General features: G+C 35.6%; 1 protein-coding gene across 1 annotated transcript; it reads left to right on the forward strand.

Moving 5' to 3' along the window:
- Positions 1-2211: 2211 nt before the first annotated feature.
- Positions 2212-25227, forward strand: LOC129265133 (protein Smaug homolog 1-like). Its single transcript, XM_054903123.2, has 9 exons — positions 2212-3796; positions 4426-4485; positions 5653-5762; positions 6302-6388; positions 7399-7654; positions 12093-12294; positions 13944-14148; positions 16769-16973; positions 23428-25227. The coding sequence occupies exons 1-9, from the start codon at positions 3370-3372 to the stop codon at positions 23463-23465; spliced, it is 1590 nt and encodes a 529-aa protein (XP_054759098.2). The 5' UTR covers positions 2212-3369; the 3' UTR covers positions 23466-25227.
- The last annotated feature ends 1039 nt before the right edge of the window (positions 25228-26266 follow it).

Below are 26266 nucleotides of genomic sequence, written 5' to 3' on the forward strand. Positions count from 1 at the left end.
ATTCATTTCGAGGTTAGATTATCGGATTCTGATTTCATTAAATACGTTGAGAGAGCCAAACGACTTATTGTTTTGGCTTAATTTTACTGTAAAAATACCCATAGACGACAATACAGAAGAAAATACCGGTATGATATTTTCAACTTTTGGTATGACGGTATTTCGGTATTGAAATTTCAACGGCGGTATCCATACCGGTATGCCGTTCATACCGAACGGTATTACTAATACCGGTATACCGAAAAAGCTTAATAGTAAACCTACTTCATGTGCAGGCCTACATGTGCAGGCCTACATGTACATGTTCGATAAAAATTAAGCAATTAGCTTGTTAGTAATATGGCAGGAAAAGTCAAACTGTTGAACAGCCAATAAGCTTGTGATTTTATTGCATAGTTTTACATATATTTAGCCCAATAGATCAAATACTTGATAGTTCAAAGACAGAAATAGCAATTGCAAACTTTCTGAAAGGTTGATTATTGTTTCCTCACGAGGCAGGACATATTGAAAATGAGTCATTTTGACATGACCTCCAGTCAGGAAATAGTTCACTTCAGCCAGTCTGCAACACTGTGTAATCACACACCCTCTATACTCTCTTTTGTTCAGCTTAATATGATTTCATACTAATTAACCACTGAATTTGTAAACAATTAATCTAATCCCGATCATGAAGAGAAGCTGTTGTTGTTTGTTTGTATGTACATGTATGCGCAATATTTACGCACACCTTCATTCTCTGCCCCAAATGTCAAAGGGAATGAAAAGAATTTAAGCACATTTATAAGAGGATTATATACAGTGATATGAATGAAATTTAAGAATAAGCTACACCAAAATTGTCTAATACATTATCAAAGAATTTGTTTCATTTTGGTTTTCTAATTTAATGTGCAATACTGTATACATGGATGGTTATACACATTGACAATTTTGGGATTTAACAATAGTACATTGCAGCTGAATTATAGAGCAAAGAGAGATTTAGTGCTTAAAGTGGTAGCTTGTCTTATTGTAGAAATGGGCTATACTACATGTAGTTATAATTCAATTAATCATTTGTAACCAAAAACACCCAAACCACAGCGAAACCTCACATGCTTTATCCTTTAAAGTTACCTAAATTACATTTGAATCATATTGATATTGTCAGCGTTTTAGTATTGATGGATTTCTATATTTATCAGCATATATATGTATGTCGTTTATGTGAAAAATATCATGTTTGAATATAAAGAGCCACCTAATACACAATGCGATATACAGTATGGTTACCATGGCCAACAGAATACACATGTAGCTGTTATTGCTTTGGGGAAGAAAAACTGATAAAAAGTGACAGTTGCTATGGTGTTCACTGATGCTTTTAAAATATTTTAGATGGATCCTTTGTATTGACCAAAGCTTATAAAAGATGGTTATAAATTACCTGTTGGGTGCTCACCACGACATATTTGCATCCTTATTTCATATGAACCCTTGCTGTTGACGTATCATCTCCTGTGAATACAAAAGCTCAGATTGAAAGGCTTTTCAAATCAGGGTTTTCCAGGGCTCTATATAGATGCCTGGTAAATACATTTACCTGCATTGGCAGTGAGCTAGCAATTTTCTTGAGCTTTCTTATTAAGACGAGCGAGAAGCCTCCTCCTCTGCATTCATGCTCATGTCTGTTAAAGACCTTATTGGAAGCTGAAAAAAAAAACTTTGTACTATTGGGGACTGCAAATAATCTATATTACATGTTTATGGGGTGTTTTAACGATGCATTTCATCCCTGGGTAAAACTTGACATCATCATCACCATCATTATTATCATCATCATCATCATCAAATAAAGTTTGTTTTGGACTGCATGATTTACCTGTGAAATATATGTCTGAGAGTATATAGTGCAAAAGCAACACAATCTGACGAATATTCCATATATTATAACTAAGCCAAGTACAAAATTAGCTGTTTTAGGGTACTGTATTGCATGGTCAAATGCGCATATGCGCTAATATGCAAATCAGACATTGATGCAGGCAATGAGCACTGCAATGCAGTGCGCATACATGTACAGTATATTATGTCATAATGAGCTACATATTTGTAAGTTGAAATTCTATATTAAATCAAAATTATTTTATGAAGTGGGGGCCATATTAACTTATTTTAATAAGAGACATGATGCTCTAAATATCTTTACTTTTTAGTAATAATTATATTGGATGGCTTTATTTCATAGAATATCAGTCATATTCCACATGTATTACATATCATGCACTACATGTATTAGTAATAACTCTTGTAATATCTCTTGATACATGTACGTACGACAATACTCTACAAGAGGGATGTACTTTTAATGGAAGAATAGTATTTGCTTTAGGAACACAAAATTTGTGAGCCTCGAAAAGGGGCTCTAATTTTAAGACGTCTTCTTATGTGGATGGAGATGTGATTACATGGAAAGTTAATTTACATTGTTTTCCTGTTTTCCAGATTACAAATTTGGATATTTGAAATAGTTTGCATAGAAAAATATCATTGGCAATGTTTAGTGCTTAAATGGTCGGAAACCTACTGCTCTAGACCATATTTTGTGTGATTTGTATAGTCAGCCTCTTATTTGGATATGGTTACTTTGCATGGCAAAACATATTACATACTTCTTCATGCAAATAAGACTTACATTGTGATAAGCTGCGCCAAATAAAGTGGCTAATTAATGAAAATTAGTCCAAAATGTGTAATAGAGTCCTGTTTCAATTTGAACAGGAAATACACTCAGTGTAATTATTGGTCCAAATTTTTCTCGAGTTTGTAATTGTAAAAAAATGAGAACTTACAGCTTTGAAATACGATGATGCCATGGGATTCGAGTCAGTGATGAACGCAGCGTAACCCATATTTTAGGCTTACAAGTGTTTTTAAACAGAATACTACTACCAGCGCTGGTATGTGGTGAAAATGCAAGTAACTTGGAGTGTTGTATTCTACTGTCATGTCTTTTGAATTATAATAATTGCTGTTAAAAATCTGAAATGAAATGTTACCAAAATGACACTGAAATTTTGGATTCTGACTCGACTAGATCTAGAATATGAATCATGATGCTTTATTCACATATGATGACAAAGTATATATTAGATTGCCTTCAAGTATTTCGTCTTTCCTGTGATGTAGAATTTCATTCCACATCAGATGAGAAATTAAAAAACTGTGAACTTATTTTCTTCTACAGATTTTGTACGAGGCTTGAACCATGAAAGCAAAGAGGAAGCCTTGGCTCAGGTTCTTTCACACCTACCACTCCTCCAGCCAAGCAGTACAGAGGCCAAAACAGAGTATCTCAAACTCATCCCAGAGATCCTGAGCTACATGCAGGACAATGGTATCCTCTTAAACGAAGCACATCAGCTCTTCACATACCTCGTCATTCACCCGGCTCTCAGCTGTGAAGAACAAATCCCGAGAAGTAAATGGATCAACCAGTTTGATGATCAACAGTCCTTCCCCCCATCATCATGCTACCCAAGTCAGCTTGGTTCAGACCAGCTTGTTTCACCATTCCTGAAACCATCCCCTTATGCTCCCCAGGTGTCAGAGGGGTCCTCCACAGGGCTCCTGAGAACAGGGATGTGTGGTGATTGGTATCAAGGGAGTGGGATTAGTGATGGAGGTGGTGGTGGCAGTGGTGGTGGAGGAGGAGGTGGTGGACTGTTGGTAGGGTCAAACTCTTTTCATCAGCCTCTTACAACAACCATGTCTGCACCACCAGCTGTCAATGTAACAGGACCTTCATCAGGTATGTGGCATTTAAAAATCTACATTTCATCACCTTCCCGCACAAAGGCCGTTTACGCGTCGCCTTCACGCGAAAGAACCGTTATCGTGCAGTGAACACTACGCGCTAACGGGCTTTGTGCGGGAAGGCGACGCGCAGTACGCTAACGGCCTTTGTGCAGGAAAGCGACGATTTATATATCATTTCAGATATAAAAATAGCACATTAGAAATGTAGGCCTATAATACTGAGCACTATTGTCATTTAAATGTATAGACTGAACTTGCTTATCTGGCTTGCAACTACGTGTATCTTTAAAGTGAAATGACAGGATATAGGAATGATTATAATGTTATTCCACTTAATGTGCAGTGTGTCCCAGAAGAACGAAAAAGAGAATTCTCAATGATTTATCACAACCCCAAGATTCCTCATTCAAGTAATATTTGTATACCAAACCTTAGGCAGATATCATTCTACTGATTTGACTTATCAGCTTGCAATATACAACTCTTTATTTAGCTGAATGCAGCTGAAAATTTCATTTTATTCACATTTATATTTTAATAAAATCAATTAAAAGAAGACTGTCCAGGATTCAAAATCCCAATTTAGAATTATTATTGTTATTATTTGATTTTATCTTTCAGAAGATAGCCATCCGAAAGGAAAGAGGAATAGCTTTTTAGAAGAAAAGAGTGGAATGAAAGGTGAGCAGTTGAATATTAAGTTAAAAATTTGTTTTGGTGTCTAATGGCATAAGGTTATAAATTTACATAAGTTTGAAAAGGTCTCTGATGGCAGTGCTGTATGTTTTTTCTGTTTTCATGACAAGTATTTTCCCAGCATTTTGTAAACTACATGATTAAAGTCTTTTTTGTTAAAGGATTCACCATTGTGATTTCAGCAAAACTACTTTCTTTTTATTTTGTTAATTTTTTAATATGAAGGCTAATACTGTATGGAATATGTTGCAACCTCTTGAACTGTGAAAATTGCGCAGAATTAAAGAATGTAAAATGAACTTATTATTCATATTGCCTCAAACAAAAGTATTTTGTATTATGTAAATAGGTCAAAGCTGATTGCATTATGGCAAGGCCAAATTCATGAGTCATTTGATAGTTTCCTGTTCAGAGGGAGATATAGAAGCTTCATTCACAATGCCCGAGACCAATTACTTGTTAGATAATCTTAATTCTGTTTGTTGTAGGGCAGCAAACAATAAACAATGAAAGTCTATGGGTATCAAGTTGGTCTAGAATATAGTATAACTTTATTGTTGCCTTTATTACACTTTATTTTTTATTAATGTGCATGAGAAGAACGAATGCTACTATGTGTACATGTATATCCTAAGATTGTTATGATGTGAATGATATGAAAGGAATTTGTTTTTGTGAATTTATTTTGCGTTTTTCAATGAAAATTATTTGTCAGGATCCCATCTAATTTTTTGTTTTCATTTGGGGAATTAATGACCATTCATAATGCATGGAAAGGACAGAATTTTTTTCATGAAATGTATCTAACTGTCATATATGCAAACACTCGGTTTGTAAAATCTTTGCCCAAAGGAAATTATTTTTAAAGAAAAAAGATATAATTGAGAGAGTGTGCGCTAAATATCTTCAAATATTCTTAATTTCATTTTCGAACTGATAAAAAAAAAAAAAAAACAAGGGCACTACTTTTGTATTTATTTAAGTTTAGATGATATTCTTATCAAATTATTGAGCTTTAATTAAACTTTTGACTGTTTTTTAAGGAGATAGCAATCTTGTCAAGTTGATATTAAGTTTAGATGTCGGTTTATGATTTCCCCTTTTGTTATTTTGATACTTGATTTAAATTCAATGTTTTATATTTCTTGACAGATGTACCAACATGGCTAAAGAGCTTGAGATTACACAAGTATACATATCTTTTTGAAAGTCTAGACTATGATGAAATGATGGCACTTACTGAAAAGCAACTGGAAGACATGGTAATTAATAAGAATATAATTATAATGTTTTCATCATTATTATCATCATAATAACCATCATTACTATAATGATGATGATGATGGTGGTGGTGATTATGATGATCGAGATGATGATGATATGATGATGACCATGATCATGATCATCATCATAGTAATGATGGTTATGATGATGATGTTAATAGAGATGATGATAATCATCATCACGATCATCATCTCCTTCATCATTATTATGATCATCGTCAAAGGAAAAGTGTGGAAATTTATGTCAATTTATGTCAAAATACTTAGCTAACAACCCTTGATACATATGATGACATTGAGAGATCAAATGCCATATAATGTCTCAAGGATCTTCTCTGACTTTGTGGCAGTCAGACCATTGTTAAGTGAATCATGTGATGTGAAACCCAATCATTCGTACCCTTCATTATTTTAAACTATTATTTTTTTTATCATTTACATTATTCCCCTGTATGTTTTGATTGAGGTCATCATGTGATGGGGAATTGATTATTATGATTGTGTTTATTTTATCACAGGATGTGACAAAAGGAGCGAGGAATAAGATCATGCTCAGTATACAGAAGTTGAAAGAGAGGCAACCCATTCTCAGAAATCTAGAAAAGGTCAGACTAGATCGAATTGATAAGCATGTGAAGTAAACTTTGTTTCATGTTCTTTCTTGTCTGGAACTCCTTATGAGGATAGAAAGTTTTCAATTCAATATTTTTCATAAAATTTTCTATTTAAATTTTTGATGTTCTGTTCGATATGTTGGTAAATACATTGCCAATATAACTAAAATACTGTATATATCCTGTGCAATATAAAGTATTCATTACATTTGTATTAGAAGTGTCAGAGTCTCTTTTTTTAAATTTAGTAATATGTTATTAAAAAATAGACTTTAGAAATTTAAAAGTTAATTTGCATATTTTTTTTAAAATTTCATATTCTTAGTCCAGAATATTTGAGAAAACACCCATGATTACAACTTACTGGGCAAATGAGAGCTTATCATACGAGATCCAGTCAATTTGTAAAATTCATGATAAAATACATTTTTGTATCAAATGTTAGTTTATTTATCAGAGGTAGACTATTAGACCTTGTTTTAATTCTAACACGCATTTCTGTGTTTATAGTGTCAAATTCACTTAAAGCTGATTCCACAGTGACATGCATTGTTGAATAAAGAAATTGAACAAATAAAATACCTCACAAATAATTATTCAACAAATCATCCATACATATTTTTTCTTAATGGTTGAATGGTATGGTACCTTGTTAGTAATATTTATAGGATCAGCCATTATTATTGCATTTTCAATTTAATATAATAATAGTAATATGTGAATTGAAGGAAAACAATAAGTTTAATGACAATTTTTATGAACAGTTTATTATTCCTGTAGAACTATCCTATGTGATCTCATTGGTTGATTAATTATTAAGTTCTATTAAATCAATTTGCTTTGAGGTCATTTTTACTAGTAATAAATTAGTCTTAATATCTTATTTCAAGCCATATTTTTACAACTTCTCTTACAGTTAAAGAAATGCCTTCTCCAGAAAATCTAGGTTCTCAATGCATGGTACACACTAAAATATTTCATACTCTCACTCCATTCTACAGGATATCATGTCAACAGGTAGCTCTAAGAACCTGAGAAATGCCCTCAATGATATCAAGAATATCATTAATACACCCATCCATGCCTTCAAACCCAAAGAACATTGTAGCAGTAGCAACAGGCCTGAGGATATCAGTACAAACCCTGCAGGAGTGGTGGGTGACATGAGACCCGAGAGTGGTTCAGATCCTGAACAAGGTTCTATGCCAGTACAGGAGGGAGACTTACCAGGACAGATTACAAGGTTCATGGGAAAAAGTAAGTGCTCGGGGGGGGGGGGGTGATCAAGTGGGTGGCCCATATAGATTTAAGTGTTATACTTTTTTTCTTCTTGAGTGGTCCACACTTTACAAGCTTTGCTTTTCAGTGGGCCACTCCATTTTTCCAACATATCTTGCATATTGTTATTATCAAATTGGAAATATTATCTTCTGTATCAGGTGTATATTCTTTATATTTGGTTTATTTGAATATTTATGTCATTTATATTTTCTGATGTTATGTTTTATTTATTGTAATTATTGCATTATAAATTTTGTTGGAAAAAATAATAAATGAATGAATGAATGAATGAATGAAAGAGATATGGCAAATTTAAATGATCTATGATGTCACCTCCAATGTTAATATGAGAACTTGAATAAGTTTGTAGGAAGTATTTGTTTACCTTACCTAGGCAATGGATGGTGTGCACAGTGCTTTGGCTGAACTTAAGGAAGAAGATTTAGTCATCCATGTGGACGACTGGAATAGCTGTTGATACATGTATGTTGCATGATGGGGGGGGGGGGGGGGATAGATCAGCCCCATTGAACACTGGGTTCACTGCTTTATTTGGTTTGCTAGGATTTTACTGCAATCTTAACAACTTGATCAGGCCTGGTAGGTCTTGATCAGAAAAGGTTATAGCTTGGATTGGAATTGATTGATAGTACTCTGCTCCAAAACAAATATTTTTGATACAGTATTCATGTAGAAAGTTAAAAAAAAATATTCTAAACATTAGATAGTCATGTTGAAAATCAGAGCAATATAGATCAAGGTAGATTGACTGTGATTACCCTTGCCAAGGTAGACATTCCAAGCCCCAAAATAGCTTGATCATCAGTGGTAGGGTATGTTTCAGTTGATCAGTCAGCAGTAAGAATCATGAGGGCAAGTATAAATGTTCCAAATTCTACTAGGGTCCATTTCCTCAGAAATAAAACAATACATCTAAGAATGTAATAAATTCACAACTTTTTTACATCTGGTGATAAAGCTCCACATACCCTCATTTATAACTTTAATATTTTGGTAGATTCTGTCAAGGGACTTGACTTATTTTGAATGTCATCCAGTAAGGTCAAAGGGGGAAAGACATCATACGTTAAAAATTTGTGTGCATTTATGTCAAACGAACAAGGTGATATTCTATGGTCTTGTAATTATATGCATGCCACACGCATCTTTTCAAGATATTTACTTGTTCAGTTTATACTAAAAATCTTTGTTTAAAATGTTTTATAAACCCCTTAAGTTCAATGTATCTATCAGTGTGGTTACTTTCACTCTTAAACATTGAGAAAATATTAAGAATTCTGATTTAATGATCAAACATTTCCTTTATAAAGTTCAGTACTAGAACAGAACTACCAACTTCCTGTTAATCTTTAGCCTGCAAACTAACATTAACTTTGGATTGCTTTCTCCTCCCTCTAAACTCTGATTTAGACAATCAAAATGGAATGATTCCTAATTCAAATGGGATTGTTTGAGGGTTCCATGACATCTGTTCTGGCGACAATTGCTCCGCTGTAAATTCCACTCATAAATAAAATGACCAACTTCAACTCTGGATTTGATACTATACTATACCCTATCCTAAACCTAACATAAAACACATTGCAAGGCTAACCCTAACCCTAGATCTCAGACGAAATAAAGCCCAGATTAATTATCACAGGAGCAAAGGTTGTGTCACCTGTGTGAGTGCTCTCATTGATATTCATATCTGCTCATAATAACATTTATCCAGGTGAATTAGTATGGAAGAATTGGTTTAAAACTGAGATATAAATCAATCCCAAAACTTGATTTTAACAATGACATTACTTATAGTTGGCAAATCACCCTGTTATTATTATCGGTGAAAGGTCCTGCTTGGGATAGGTTCATTCATTTTGAGCAGCTATAGAAGTGTTAAACCCATATTCTAAAGTTGGGTTTAACTCAGACCATAGCCTAACGCTGTGCTAAAATTATGGGAAGCCAAACGTGTCAAAGTTTTGTTTACATTGAATGTCTCTCATGTTTATTGTGCTCTTTTCTAATTCTTCCCAGGCAGTTAATAATGTTTTTGAGAGAGTCAAATAAGCTGATACATTGAACCTCTACTGTTAAACATTCATGTCACAACTTTCTTTCCATAGATAAACCATAACTTTAAACCAGAGTTTGAATTAAATCCGAATTTAGAATACAGGTCTACGTGTTTAAGTAATTATTTCTTCACACAATGTAACATTTTCTAGGACATTTTTGTCTTACTCCATAAAGCCAGTAATTTCTCAGCTGTATAGAATGTTTCATTATCCATCACTTGTGAATTGCAATCCCTTCCCAGCCCCTGAACTCATACGTAGAGCATAGTGGGCAAACAAGTCACTTCTATGTTAAACTCTGTTGCTGTCACTTCCCCTTCAAAAAGTTTGTTCAGTACCTTATATAGAATGCCATGGGAGTCATGCCAAAAAGGTATGGATGTAATATATTAGGCCTGATTAAATTAAGTTACGAAGTTTCCTTTTCATGACAGAATAATCCCTATATCAAGTGTACGTGATAGACCTCATGTGAGCTATGGTGATAGAAAATGTTGGCATTTAACCTGATAATGATAGATTTATTTTTTTATTCAAAAATTGCAGAAGTAAATCCTAATCTACATTCTATTTCTAAGAAACAAATGTATTAATGTTAATTGATCAACTTTTAGTAGGACTTCTCTTTTCAACTTTATATAATTGGATTTACATTCATTCTGCTACTTTTATAAAGTTCATGATGTTTCAAAGGTACTATAAAGTCATTGTGGTCATCAATATGCGATTTTAGTTTTGTGATGATGTGTTTATATGATTGATTGAATGATGATATTAAAAAATTGTAATGGATGCAGATCTTTTCTTTCTCATTTCTCTGAAAATAAACGTGATTCAAATGATTTTTAGATGAGTAAATAACATGTCAGAAATGCCTGCCAGTCATAACTATCATGAGCATTTACAATGTATATTCAATTTATTTTTTCCATATGATCTTTTTGCTGGATATGCTAGTCCTGGAAAAAGATGATATAAAATTAAAAAGACATCAGTTAAGAACTTCATAAAATATGAAAACTGTAATTCTATATGAAAACAAATCAAGTTCTTGGCAACAGCATGGATCACCATCATTGGAATGCAAAATTTCCAATTTATGATTAGTTCAATATCAGATATGCTGTCTGTATTTTTTATTAAATGACATTAAAGTGCGGAATCATGAGTGTGTATATTACCATCTCAACAACTGATCATTTACACTTTTTATTGCAATGTCAGTTAAATATGGACTTGAATTTTTCACCCACCAATTACACTGCTTTTGATACCTGCAACAATTTATACTTCTGAAAATATACTTATCACATGTGATTTTTCACTTGTGTTATATTGCAAATTATGATATTTTGTTAAAACACTAGGTAATGGTTCCATTTTAAAAATCAGTCATGTATTTGTGAATTTGCCTTGAATGAATTTGTCAAGGCAAACTTTCTTGTGGCCCGTTGTATGAGAAATCAGTGTACTCAATTCATCAACTTTGCTACTGACATCAAAGAAAGTAGCTATATAAAATAGAAAATACATATAACATCACAATGTTATTTGTAAGCCATTTTTATAAGACTGATCGAGTATAAGTTCTGCTTAAAATTTATCTTAAATACAAAATGTAGCAGTGGAAGCAAATGAGCATGTACAAACCTCTCTCCCCTCAATTCTTTTCCCCTTTCCATAAAAAAAGGAAGTTATGATACTCTTTCCTATTAACAAAAGATCAAAATTTATGCCTACTTGATGGCTTAGGGTGATAGCATGGTGATAGAGATCAACATAAGTAATTATGAGACATGTGATTTGGATGAGTAACATTCAGAACTAGAGTATTATGTTTCTTGTATTTCTCTTAGACAGGATATTGACATCCTCACACTCAGTAACTCATATCAAACTGACGAAGGAAACTATATAAAGTTATGTGAAAAACTAGTTACAAAAAAAATATATATATGTATTTTTTAATGAATTAATGAATAATGATATTCATGGTGATGATAGAGATGATGGTGATGGTGATGACATAATGATAACAATAATTATGAAAATATATGCCAGACCTGCTTTTGATTTCAAGTTTAGCCATTTTAATTTGTCAATAGCAAGAAAGAAATTGATTATTCTAAATTGCTAATGGAAATGATTGAAAATGACAATGACAAACTTACTCCTTACAAAGTTTTTTCACAGCTTTTTATGTGAATGAAAATAATAAAAAAGTAAAAACATATTTTGATTACTGATACAAAAGAAGTGTTTTTTAAGATATTTTTTTGAAAACTCCAAAGATGGGAGAAGACATTACTATACTTTTGTTTTGTTTTCCATAGTGTGTACTCAACTACTGATGTCCCCTAGACCTCATGAGGAAACGATAACACAGTACTTGCAGCTTCTGGACAAGTGCTATAACCATGAGGCTTTCACATCAGCTCAGAAGAGCAAGCTTTTATCATGGAGAAAGAATTGCCAAAAATTCAGTCCCAACCCATACGCCAGAAAGTCATCCATTGATAGCAAGCAGACAAGAGGGTAAGGATCAATACAGCAATTTAAAGGGGATGCATATTTATGAAAGGTTGACAAAAATCCATCAAGAAACATTATTTATTTCATGATTTTTTTTAAAGATTTAGTTCTGTAAAGTCACCTCCAAACTGCATTGCACGCTGTACAATATACAATGAACTCCAGAAACTTGCTTTTTCAGAAACAAAATTATTTTTACTTGTACTTTATGTAATTACACATATTTCATACATGCTTACATGAAAATACAAAATTTATTCTTTCATCATAGACTGTTGAAATATGGCAGTTTGCAAAATTAATGATGCATTGTATATGCTGGAAAGGCTCTCAAGTGACAACAGAATTAAACTAATATAAACTAAAAAAAAAAAAAAAAAAAAACATGGTTCTAATTATTTACCCTTGATGGATTTTTATCAAACCTTCATTGCTATTTTTTTATTGCCTTTTAAAGACTTACTTAAGATTAGGGTGAAAATTTCCTTTATTACTATATGGATGCTTTTTGTTTTTGAATTAAATCCCAGGGAGGCATATTTTATGAGTAGATTGTGAAAAGGCATTTTTGTTAAACTTTCTCCCTTAAGGATGTCAGATGGTTTAGTCTTCATGTACTTTTTTGTATTCATATTTAGTTGAAAGGAGGCTCCTATTTTGTGTTTCATATCCTCAAAAGTATTGACATCTTTGGTTATTATTTGTTATTCATCTCTATCAGAATACCCAGGTACCTGACTTTTCATAAACAAATGATTTACAAAGGATTAGAGGTTTGCAAGGCAAATGGAGTGGGAAAGATAAGATTTATGCTGATTTGCATACAAAACCAATTTGTAGCTTCATGGGGTAGTGGAGTGTGTGCCAGGTTGCATTAACTAGGATTTCAATGCGGTCCCTTTTTCACCGAATATATTATTTTCTAATTGAACAATTACGTAGAAGCTATCTTTAAAAAGCCTACCCATCAAAAGGTGGTGTATTTAGCCATCAATCATACGAGTTGATCTCTAATTCTATGTTATTCATTGGATATTGTCTGTTACGAGAATATTGCTTACATACTTTACATGGATGTGCACCATAAGTTCATCAGAATTAAGTCAGCAGGAACTCCTTATCTACATGTATCTATATAAACAGTAAAGTGATTGATTCTACTTATTGAAATTAAATATTGAGTCATATTATTAAGAAGCAGATGTGAAAGAAAAAGACATTGGGTTGTTTTTTCATAGCAGTGGTTTAGTTAACCTTTGTTACTTTAGACGATATTTAATAGAGTGCATGTAAAAAGTAAGTCATTAATGGTCAAGTCCACCCTAACAAAAAAGTTCATTTGAATAAATAGAGGAAAATCAAACAATCATAGGACTGAAAATTTGATTAAAATTGAACTTTAAAAAATTTTAACTTATTTTCACACATGATTTGTGATATGCAAATTAAAGAGCTGGTGTCTCTCACTATTTGTGTTGTAAAAGTGTAAATATGAATTATTAAAAAATATTTCAATTTTTGCAGATTTTATAACAAAGAAACTTTAAATTATTAAATCACAATAAGTTTGACAATGAAAATTCTAAACATTCAAATGATGAAACTAGACCATATATGATATACCAATTGATTTCATGGATGGTTTGTTACAGGTGGAGTCATTATTCAGGAGCATTCAATGAGCATGGTGTTGGTAATACAGGTGTATCAGTAGGGGGTAGAAGACCAGTGAGTAGGCAACCATTTGGGGGTATGTCACAGCCCCATCTCAACCCTCTATTATCTATGAGTAGCTTGGGTAGCCCTAGTCAGGCATACAGGCAATCACCTGGTAGTAACATGTACCTTCACAGACAGGTGAGTCCATCCTATTTATTATTAGTACACTGTTTACATCACAGTTGTTCAATTCTAAATAATCAATATTTTATTTGTCAGCTAAATTAGAAGGCAATAAATTAGAATTTTAAGAACTATTATTTATTTTCCGATGACTTCTGAATGTTTCTAATTATTTCAAAAACTTTGCTGTAAGTAATTTGATGAGTTATCCCCTCTTTCCTCCCATTCTCAGTTACCCTTCCCCTAAAGTAGTCAGCACATTATGAGTGGTAGGGTTGAGGTTGATAATTGGGTCAATCATTAAACCAGAGAATTGCAAAATGATATTTTCAAGAAAACTGTCTCACATGCCCCCTGTGAGGGTAATAAAAAGAGGGAGTAATGTCACATGCACTCTACCATCATGTGACAATCAACCCGCCATTTTACAGGATCTCTTTCATCGCTAATGTGGAAGTGAAAATTACTAATACCCAGTATTATGTGAATCATCTTCCTCCCTATACAAGTTTTTTTTTTCTCTATCTCTTCTCTCTTGCTCTCTCTCTCTTTAACTCTCTCTCTCTCTTTCCCGATCTGTATGTGAACTTGTCAGAACCGTCTGTTCTAGTTTACACCTCTGTGGTATGAAGGCTTTCAGCTGCTTGTGATATAAGTTCAAAGGCTGTCTGTCACTCATCCATTATTTTATCTCTGTCACACATTGTTCACGCTTGCATTTAAAGAAATAGCTCTCTTTCTTGTGGGGAGATTCACAAAGTTATGTTACATAAATCCAAATCTGTTCATCTGATTGAATAGCTTTACTAATTTAACTAACATGACTGTAGGCTGGTGACTAAATGAAATCCCAGGTACCCAAGTCCCGCCCAAGAGCTTCAGAAAATATAGCCTTTTTGCAAATATTGTATGGATTACTATGCATTCATGTCACAAGGTGGGGCAGTTATGGCACACCCTGAAGACCAGTGGGTTATGATGGGGATTCCTTCCTGCTCCTGTGATCTAACAATAATTAGCTGGACCTAATCATGCCAGACGGTCAGGTCTCACAATACATTATACATACAAAATATACATAAAAGGCAATGGAAGTTGAACGGAATGAGCTTTAAGTAAATGGCAATGGATATTAGACAAAATCAGCTTTGAATTTTGATGAGAAATTGATATTCTTGAATAATTATTAAAGATGCCTATTCTGTATTAAAAGTTTCTGAATCATTCAACAATTAGTCCTGCAATAACTTTTTTTTGTTTTCCTAATAAATAATGTATTTCTTGACCCCTCCCACGCCCCCCCCCCCCTCCCCCGAAAAAAAAAATGATCATGATGCACATGAGTATGTTGCTGTAAGGAAAAGTTAGGTCAAGTTTTTCTCAAATTAACTACCAGACTAATGGAATTTGATATCAGACATGATTAAAATGCTGTAATGGGATAAGTTTCTACATCTTTGATATTTCAAAATTCTTGCTGTACATATGCATATGAATAATATTTGACGAGGTAGAGAAGGGCTTTGTAGATTTGACTTTATGAATATAATAAATATGCAAGGTATATTTAATAGTGTGGTGGTTATATGTGGATAAATTTGGTCATAGGCCTACATTTATTTAATGATAAAATCAACATTATTCACTTTGGGGATTGACCAAACATGCCTCTGGAAAGAAAATGGCTTATTGAGAAAAAAATGAACCTACTTTGTAACCTCCTATATTATACGTACATATATATGCACATAACTGCATTAGCACCTATTTTAGAATAGTAAAAAAGTACATCATGATTATTCCTATTTGTACAAGTTTGTTTGATTTTGCTCTAAGTGACCTTGTGCCAAAGTGAAACTTGTACTTTTATAACATGAATTTTTCCACATTTTTTTATCGGTTCAACCAAAATTTTGAGATATTTCAAGTAACACTATTGTAGTTGGGAAAGTACTTTTTTCTGTTAACACACCCTCAAAATGGCCTTGTAATATTTCACATACAGTTTACCTCTGCTAAGTACATCATTTGTCATCTGAAATATGAAAAAAGAAATACTGATGATTTCCCTTTAAGTTGTGATAGAGAACTCGTGAGCAGCCACCCAGTGAGAATAGACAGGAAATGCACAGGGAACATGTGGAGACTAGAAAATGTGAAGTCTCATTAAATCATTATATTGAATATGATTTATTTCAAAGATAAGTGCAGTAGACTCATGAGTGGGAGAGAAAGTGAGAGAGATGGGGGGGGGGCTCAAAGTTTAATAGGAGGAAAGATGAAATTGCTGTATGACTGGGACGAGATTGAAAAAGAGAAACTATTTAGGATATTTATGTAGAGAATACATGCATTTATGTCATGACAATTGTCTTTAATTGTGAATTACAATGTAGAAGCATAAAATGTATTTTGTTGTATTCTCAGCATAAACAATGAAGACAAAGCTTTGATAAAATATGTAGTGTATATTTCATCATTTTTTGCATACTGATATGCCTAACATGCTGGAGAAATTTGAGCTTTGACTTGAAACTATAGTTTGTATTGATGTTAGACTTGTTTTTTTTTTTCGATGACATTTTGTATTTTTCTATGAATATAAAAAAGTTTGTTTTCTAATTGTATTGTATAGTCTCTTGGAGGAAACCCTCATTCCATGGTACAGAGGACAAAATCAGCCCCTAACCACCGACGTTCATCGCAACCAGCCCCGCCCACCTACTCACCACAACATCCACCCTTAACCAGGGTAGAAACACCTCTTCACTCCCTGGGGGAACCAGACATCACAGATAGATTAGAGATGCTGTGTAGGAGTGTGACGGAGCATGCATTAGGTCAGGATACAGTCCCCCTTCTAATTTTAGATTTACTGTAAGGAAGGCCTCATGCATATATGTGTTAATCTCATAATGTGACTGTGTCTGTCTGGGTTTGTCTTTGCCGCAGGCTTTGACTTTATTATTTTTTTCAGTCAGTTCATTCTAAAATATGCAAAATTTTATAGGTAACCCTGTTGGATACTGTTTATATTTTGACTAACAGTTCATTCCATCTGGATTCACCCAGTGGTTGCACCCAACCCTCTCAGTTTTTGTTATAATTTGGTACACATAAAATTCTCCATGGCCCAAGCACAAAACAAAAAAAAATTAGTCCAATCGGTCAGTCGGTTCTCGCGCTACGGCCCGCCCTTTTCTCCTTGTTTTGACAAAAATGGGTGTGACCTTCAACTTTCAATGGCCATTGCGTCGTAACGTGTTGACCAATTTTCACGAAACTGGTACTATTCAAAAGGAAATTCAGAGAGGAATCCAAAACATGCATCAAATAATGTATTGGAGCGATTTATAAGGTCATGACCTTTGACCTTGAGTTTGACCCCCGGACAAATAATTTTTGAACTTGATTTTCGTGTATGTTAATTATTAGGTTGATATTGACAAAATATGTTAAAACCAATGATGATATTTTATTCCTTCACCTTTTAAAACTCTTCCAAAGATACCAATTATCTGATCTGAAATTTCACTCTAGTCCCATATACTGATAACCATGTTAGTAAAGTGTTTACCAGTCCCATGATATATGATTTCTTCCAATCTTAAGTTACAGTATGCAAACAGATGAAAAGAAATTAAGCTTATCAGTTGATAAATGAAACATTAAACATTTATGCTTATGAATACATGTAGGTACCTGTTTAGGCATTTTGATATTGGACGAATATATAAAAACTAAAAAACTGCTGGGAACTGCAATATCCTGCTTTCTAGTCAGCTGTACTCCCCCAAAGTGAAAACACCCTTGAGATCCTTGAAGCATCAGCATTGGATATGTTCTTTATAATGATGATGCTAGAGATGGATGATCAATTGGACAGATAATATTGTATCTAGCTATCCAGCAGGTATCCTTTTCACTGCCTCCCCATTGAAAAAAGACAGTATCTAAATATTGCACAAGTTGAGATATTAAGCATTTTTTGTTTTTCCAAAGCTGCTCAAAACTATTTTATTTCTTAGTATTTTTTTATCATCAAATTGTTGAGTATATATGTTCCTATTTAAGGCTCCCAAAACAAATATCTTGTTTCTTTTTTTTTATAGATATTGAAGAGATGTACCGTAGATAGGCCTACTCTGGGAAAGTCAAAGCGAATGCTTGGTTTCTCCATGGAAAAACGCAGTACATGTATCTACAGATGGACCAGAATTCCATTCAGTTTTATTATCACTTGCTTCATTACCATGAAATAATGTGTCATTGTGTATTTCAAGGGGAAAATAATACCTTAGATACACAGAGGGCCCCCTGATAACATTGAGTTTAATTATCATGTTCTTCATCTGTGGGTACTGCATTTTTCCATGGGAAACTGAGTATTTGCTTTTCTACATTTACACCAATATCTCAAAACATAACAACACAATTTATATGGGGGGTTTTGGCCTGAAAAAGGCATTCTACATTTTGATGAAAAAGGAATAGAGAAATAAAATAGTATGGAGCGACTACATGTAGTAAAAAAAAAAAATGCTTAATATCTTATCTTGTGCAAAATGTAGAAACTGCATTTTGCCGATTACTTGAAAGTTGCTTTTCAGAAGCAATTAGGAAAACTGGATGTGTCTTGTGAAAAAAAGTGGCTTACTGACTACTTTCTGAAAAAATAAAAATTGAAAAAAAAAAGTCAGACACTGCGTTCTTCCATAGGGGTGCAGTGTAAAGATGGATAAATGTACCTGCTGGATAGTTAGAAACAATATTATCTCTCCAGTCGATCATCCATCTCTAACATCATCAAGAATGTATGATGCTTCAAGGATCTGAAGGATGTATCCACTTTGGGGGAGTACAGCTTACTAGAAAGCAGGATATTGCAGTTTTCTAATAATGAGTTGATATACACTACTCAAAAAAAGTTAAGGACCACTTTTTAAAACGTACATAAAGATTTTATACAAGGTGTTTTATTTCTGGAAATACCTCAGTACAACTGTCCTAAATGTCCTTAAACACGCTGTAATCAATTTCACGCATGGGTGGTTTCAGTTGTTGCACAATGTCTCTCGCATCACTGCACATCCTGAAAAGTGGGCCCCGAGGGGTATCAGCTACCGACATGAAGTGGTAAAAACGAATGTCTGAGTGTCTTTCAGGCAGTTCAGTAACGAGTGTAACGAGTGTGACCACCTCCTGCAGCAATAACGGCTTCACAGCGCTGTCTCATGGAGCTGATGAGGCGATTGATGTCTCTGACGTCCAGTGCATCCCATGCAGCCTCCAGAGCCACACCCAGCTGCTGCAGTCCAAGTGGATGGGCTTCGAGCTGCTCGAGACTCCTCCCCATCATGTCCCAGACGTGCTCTATCGGGTTTAAGTCCGGGGACCTCGCTGGCCACTCCATACGCTCAATCCCCTGGCCCTCAAGGAACTCGGTCACCACCCTAGCTCGGTGGGCACGGGCATTGTCATCCATGAAAATGATGTTTTGTCCCACATTTTCTGCAAATGGCACCACTATAGGTTCAAGGACCTCATCCCTGTACCTCACTCCTGTCATTGCTCCCCCTGGGACCACGTAGAGACGAGTACGGTTGGCGTAGGTGATGCCTCCCCACACCATGACGCTGCCTCCCCCATAACGGTCATGTTCTGCAATACAGGGGTCTGCAAATCTCTCTCCTGGTTGCCTCCAGACTCTCGAACGTCCATCATTGTGGTCAAGGGAAAATCTGCTCTCATCTGTGAACAGAACTCTACGCCATTGCTGTCTGGTCCATCTGACATGCTCCCGGGCCCAGTTGAGACGAATTCTTCTGTGAGCAGGGGTGAGTGGGACACACTGAGCTGGCCGTCTGGCATGCATATTGGCTCTGTGAAGTCGGTTACGGATTGTTTGAGTGGAAACAATCACTCCAGTTGCTGCAGCGAAGTCATTGTTGAGGCGGCGTGCACTGTGAAAGCGGTTGCGGAGGCTGAGATTCGTCAAGTAGCGATCATCTCTAGGGGTTGTCGAAACTGGTCGGCCACTGCGGGGTCTCTCGGAGTATAGCCCTGTCTCTCGGTGTCTTTGATTTGCTCTGCTAATGACACTGTGTGACACGCCCATCATTCTGGCTACTCTTCGCTGACTGAGGCCAGCTCCAGCATCCCTAGGGCTCTGGCTACATCTGTTTCACCCGAATATGGCTGTCTTGAATCTCCTCAAACACCCTGTAACAATTTCACACATGGGTGGTTTCAGTTGTTGCATGATGTCTCTCGCATTATTGCATATCCTGAAAAGTGGGCCCATTGTGAAGTGGTACAAATGTGGATTCAAATGCATTTTCTGTCTTTAGTCTCTACAATCAACAAATTGCTGACAACAGCAATGCCAAGATACAGCTGTCCAGAATGCCATCAAACACAATGACATCAATTTCACACATGCAGTTCTTTCATGATGTCTCTGGCATCATTGCAGTGGGCCATAAGACAAGTGTCTTCCAAAGCATTTTCCGTCTTAAGTCTGTACAATCAACAACTTGCCTACAACAGCAATGCCAAGACACCACCTAAGTGAAACAGATGTAGCCAGAGCCCTAGGGATGCTGGAAGCTGGCCTCAGTCAGCGAAGAGTAGCCAGAATGATGGGCGTGTCACACAGTGTCATTAGCAGAGCAAATCAAAGACACCGAGAGACAGGGCTATACTCCGAGAGACCCCGCAGTGGCCGACCAGTTTCGACAACCCCTAGAGATGATCGCTACTTGACGAATCTCAGCCTCCGCAACCGCTTTCACAGTGCACGCCGCCTCAACAATGACTTCGCTGCAGCAACTGGAGTGATTGTTTCCACTCAAACAATCCGTAACCGACTTCACAGAGCCAATATGCATGCCAGACGGCCAGCTCAGTGTGTCCCACTCACCCCTGCTCACAGAAGAATTCGTCTCAACTGGGCCCGGGAGCATGTCAGATGGACCAGACAGCAATGGCGTAGAGTTCTGTTCACAGATGAGAGCAGATTTTCCCTTGACCACAATGATGGACGTTCGAGAGTCTGGAGGCGACCAGGAGAGAGATTTGCAGACCCCTGTATTGCAGAACATGACCGTTATGGGGGAGGCAGCGTCATGGTGTGGGGAGGCATCACCTACGCCAACCGTACTCGTCTCTACGTGGTCCCAGGGGGAGCAATGACAGGAGTGAGGTACAGGGATGAGGTCCTTGAACCTATAGTGGTGCCATTTGCAGAAAATGTGGGACAAAACATCATTTTCATGGATGACAATGCCCGTGCCCACCGAGCTAGGGTGGTGACCGAGTTCCTTGAGGGCCAGGGGATTGAGCGTATGGAGTGGCCAGCGAGGTCCCCGGACTTAAACCCGATAGAGCACGTCTGGGACATGATGGGGAGGAGTCTCGAGCAGCTCGAAGCCCATCCACTTGGACTGCAGCAGCTGGGTGTGGCTCTGGAGGCTGCATGGGATGCACTGGACGTCAGAGACATCAATCGCCTCATCAGCTCCATGAGACAGCGCTGTGAAGCCGTTATTGCTGCAGGAGGTGGTCACACTCGTTACACTCGTTACTGAACTGCCTGAAAGACACTCAGACATTCGTTTTTACCACTTCATGTCGGTAGCTGATACCCCTCGGGGCCCACTTTTCAGGATGTGCAGTGATGCGAGAGACATTGTGCAACAACTGAAACCACCCATGCGTGAAATTGATTACAGCGTGTTTAAGGACATTTAGGACAGTTGTACTGAGGTATTTCCAGAAATAAAACACCTTGTATAAAATCTTTATGTACGTTTTAAAAAGTGGTCCTTAACTTTTTTTGAGTAGTGTATATTGCCCAACATCAAAATGCCAAAACAGATACCTATTCATGAGCATAAATGTTCAATGTTTCATTTGTTAACCGATGAGCTTAATTTCTTAACATCTGTTTGCATACTGTAACTTAAGATTGGAAGAAATCATGTATCATTGGACTGGTAAACACTTTACTAACATGAATATCAGTATTTGGGACTAAAGTGAAATTTCAGATCAGATAATTGGTATTTTTGGAAGAGTTTTAAAAGGTGAAGGAATAAAATATCATCATTGGTTTTAACATATTTTGTCAATATCATACTAATAATTAACATACACGAAAATCAAGTTAAAAAATTATTTGTCCGGGGGTCAAACTCAAGGTCAAAGTAAAGGTCAAAGGTCATGACCTTATAAATTGCCCCAATACATTATTTGATGCTTGTTTTGGATTCCTCTCTGATTTTCCTTATGAATGGTACCAGTTTCGTGAAAATTGGTCAACAAGTTACGACGCAATGGCCATTGAAAGTTGAAGGTCATGCCCATTTTTGTCAAAACAAGGAGAAAAGGGCAGGCCGTAGCGCGAGAACCGATGGACCGATTGGACTAATTTTTTTGTTTTGTGCTTGGGCCATGGGGAATTTTATGTGTACCAAATTACAACAAATTCTGAGAGGGTCGGTGCAAAATTGCACATTCATTGGGTGAATTGGCATGGAATGACCCTAACATAGAATGCTACTATTTTTGGCATATTCCAATCAACTATCATTAAATATGTCTGTTTTAATACTGTGTAAATATTATTCAGTTTCTAATTATATATTGCTTGAAATGTTCCTCATTGAGTAGTACCTGTTGATATAAAACAATTTATTTCTTTGAGATGAAGAAATGTGTTTTAGAGAAATTCTTGGACCTTTTTAAAACAAAATGAATAAATACATATTCTTGTGTGATTCAGAGAAATGATAAAATTAAAAAAATTTGTATATTTTCACAATGTGAAACTGATGCATATTTCATTTAATTCATTATATATGTATTTATATTTTATTTAAAATATGTATGTTGTGAAAAGGTATGATTGCCTCAATATTCAGTCTTTACTTTTCAAGATACTGATATTTTCCAAATCCAATTCCCTCTTTTTCAGAAGAAACTGTACCACTTGGAGAAGAAATCGATGTCTGAAAAAGTATAGATGAATATCAATGATTTAGCATTTGGGGTGATTTGTTCATGTTTATTGATAATAAGTTCATGCTCTTTGGGACTAAATAAAGACTGCTTCATATCCGCCACTAAAAGGTTAAGGGAAATTGAATAAATCATCATCAGAGAATAAGAGGCATAATGTTCTTGTGATCACTTGGCTCTCTGAAAGCATTTACATGGATGTGCAACATTCATCAATTCCATGTTATTTCATTGTCATTTTTCATTCTTTCACATTCTTGATCTTTTGTACAGATGAAGCAGATCACAATGGAGAAATATCAAGACATTGACATCACTACCCTCCCATGAAGAAACAGACAAAATGATGGGATGTTATGGGCATACTAATGATAAAATAAAGACTGATTCATCCCAGTGGCTACCAGAACTCAAAGTAACCACCTATTTGGTCTGGACAACTGTGATTCTCTATGATGACACCAAGTAGCAGCTTCATCTCTGCACCATGAAGACAATTAGCTAAACTAGATCACACTCTAGTTTGAACAGAAGAGTAGTTTCTAAGGAAGAAAAAGACATGTTTTTGGTTGCAGTATTACTTTGTTTAGCAACATGCAGCTGTGTGGGTTAGGTGCATGGATGATGACGATGATGATGTATATTGTAGGGTTATTATTTCATGCTGTCTTTGTTCACTTCTTGATAATAAGTGATGTGTCAGAGAAACTAAGAGGATAGTCTCTTATGAAGAATCCTATCAGGCATCTGTAGTATTTTGTGTTTACTACGCTATAAAATCAACTCCTGTAGTTAGAATGAGGTGAATAACTACCAGTTGTCCATGATATTGTGCCATGCCAAAGTATAAGACTCTGCAGAGGATATGCACAAGATGTAAGTGATGTCATGCAAAATATGCTGAAATCAGTTTGTAGGAAGTGACATGGCTTAGTATGTTCAATTTTTTTTCAGAGCTATTCATAGTTTAGAAAGTAGTAAAGTTGATACACTTATTGGTCACTCTTTGCCAACACAGCCAGTAATGATTTGTGGACCAAACAAGATTGCATTATTTCTTGTGTTACACTGCAATCATAGGCAACAGGATTTTGACAAAGTCAAGCACCCAGCACAAGACAATACACATGAATAAATGTGCAGTATACCACAATCAAATATCTTGGCTTTGAGATATTTTCACTAATTTGGGCCTATTATTCACAGTTTGTTATATTTTCCACATCCAACAATGGTAATATGCATAAGAGGAAAACTTAGCAAGGTTGGATTCACAAAATCAGCGAAAATAAAACCAGCATGACATTTTGGTTTTTACATTGGTTGAGTATTGACTCATTAGATGTGTTCTGTATTGGCAAATGTTCTTATCATTCATAAGTCACTTTTTACTCTGCACAGTGACTGAAGAAAGAGGACTGTTGATATTGAACTGAACACTACACTAAAAATCAAACTATCAATCACATCACCATGTCAATTGTTGATTATATTCATTCAGCACATTTCTACCCTATTGGAATTAGAGTATGTGGTGCTATGTAAAGATCAGGGTAGTCTAAAACTCTTCAAGCAAATAATGATCATGACAATATAGCAAATTTAGTGTGCTTACATTACACTTAAGAGTGACACCTTATAATGACTGCATTCAGGAATCCATGTAGATGAAATCCAAAATTCAGTATTACTTTGCTAGTGACTTTCAATATATACTTTGGGGTAAGGTAGGCCTCTCATAGTGTAACAACCACAATCTCAAGCCCCAACTTGAGACAACTAGACCTTTGATGCCCTCATTTGCGACGAATGGGTCATTTATAGGGGAAGGCGGGGTAAGTTGAGCATAGGGGCAAGTTGAGCCACCACCCCCAGGCTAATAATGAATGAGTCAGACATTGTGGTGGTGTCATGTATTGATGACCCATTGCATAACCCTTAACCCCACCACATTGTTTTCAACTTTGAAACAAAAAGTACTTTTTTAGAGGGAAAAATAAAAATTTCAGCCAAAAAAGTAAAAAATGGGGTGAAATAGATAAGTGCTTTTTAAAGTAAAAGTAAAAAAGGGTGTGAAATAGATCCAATCAATCGCAACTATGGACGGCCAGCAATGTCAACAACTATTATGCATGTTTTTTCACAATATTTTCTAGCTATGATGTATATTAATGCATTCATTGTTTTATTGAAAATTCACTGTACTTCTTTTTGCATACAAAGGACACTGCAAACGTTTCATAGAAAAAATTATGACACTGATGGATTTCCATAGAGTTACGATTGATCGGATCAATTGTAACTCTTTGTAAGACGGGGCCCAGGTATGGATTCTCATTCTTGTCATAGTCTTTTACATGATGGATGCATAAGAAATGTGTGGATGTGAAAATATCGCAAAAAGTTCGGACTGGGGTAATTTAAGCCAACCAACATGGGGCAAGTTGAGCCATGGTAATTCTTATGGTAATGTATAATAAAAAAAAAAACAACGTAAAAAGCCATTGATATGCAGACAGAAAGGAGCAAATTCACATGACAGTTCTTTTACTTTTAGAAGATGTTAGTATTTATAGAGAATTAGCAAGTGAAAAGACTTTAAATGAAAAATTGACATCCTGGTTCTTCCCGCCTACATTTTGTACATAGTTTTTGTGGCTCAACTTACCCCGGACGGTGGCACAAGTTACCCCACAGATGGGGCAAGTTGAGCCATTTGACATAGTTTTTTTCAAAGGTCACGATGACTTTCAGTGTGGGCGTAGCCTATCTGATATCCGCCGGGCTATAGTGGGCAAGTTACTGGTCGCGCGAAGCAGACTGACGGGCGAGGGCGAAGCCCGAGCGCCTATCATCACTGGTAAAGTCATCAATATGCATATATGGTTATCATATGCGTGACATACTTTTATTATGCATCATTCATGAGATAACCCTTATATGGCGATCAACTGTATTTCTTAACCAATCAAATATCGCAGTCTACCTCACGTTCAAGCCTCGTCACTTATTGGTCCGTGTTCGCGGACAGTTATGAATATTTATATTGAAGCTTAGTTGGGGGTTCGTAGAATTTCTACGAATGGAACAAGGTAAATAACCAGTGGTGATA

The sequence above is a fragment of the Lytechinus pictus genome, chromosome 7 (assembly GCF_037042905.1).
Source record: "Lytechinus pictus isolate F3 Inbred chromosome 7, Lp3.0, whole genome shotgun sequence".
Taxonomy (NCBI): Eukaryota; Metazoa; Echinodermata; class Echinoidea; order Temnopleuroida; family Toxopneustidae; genus Lytechinus; species Lytechinus pictus.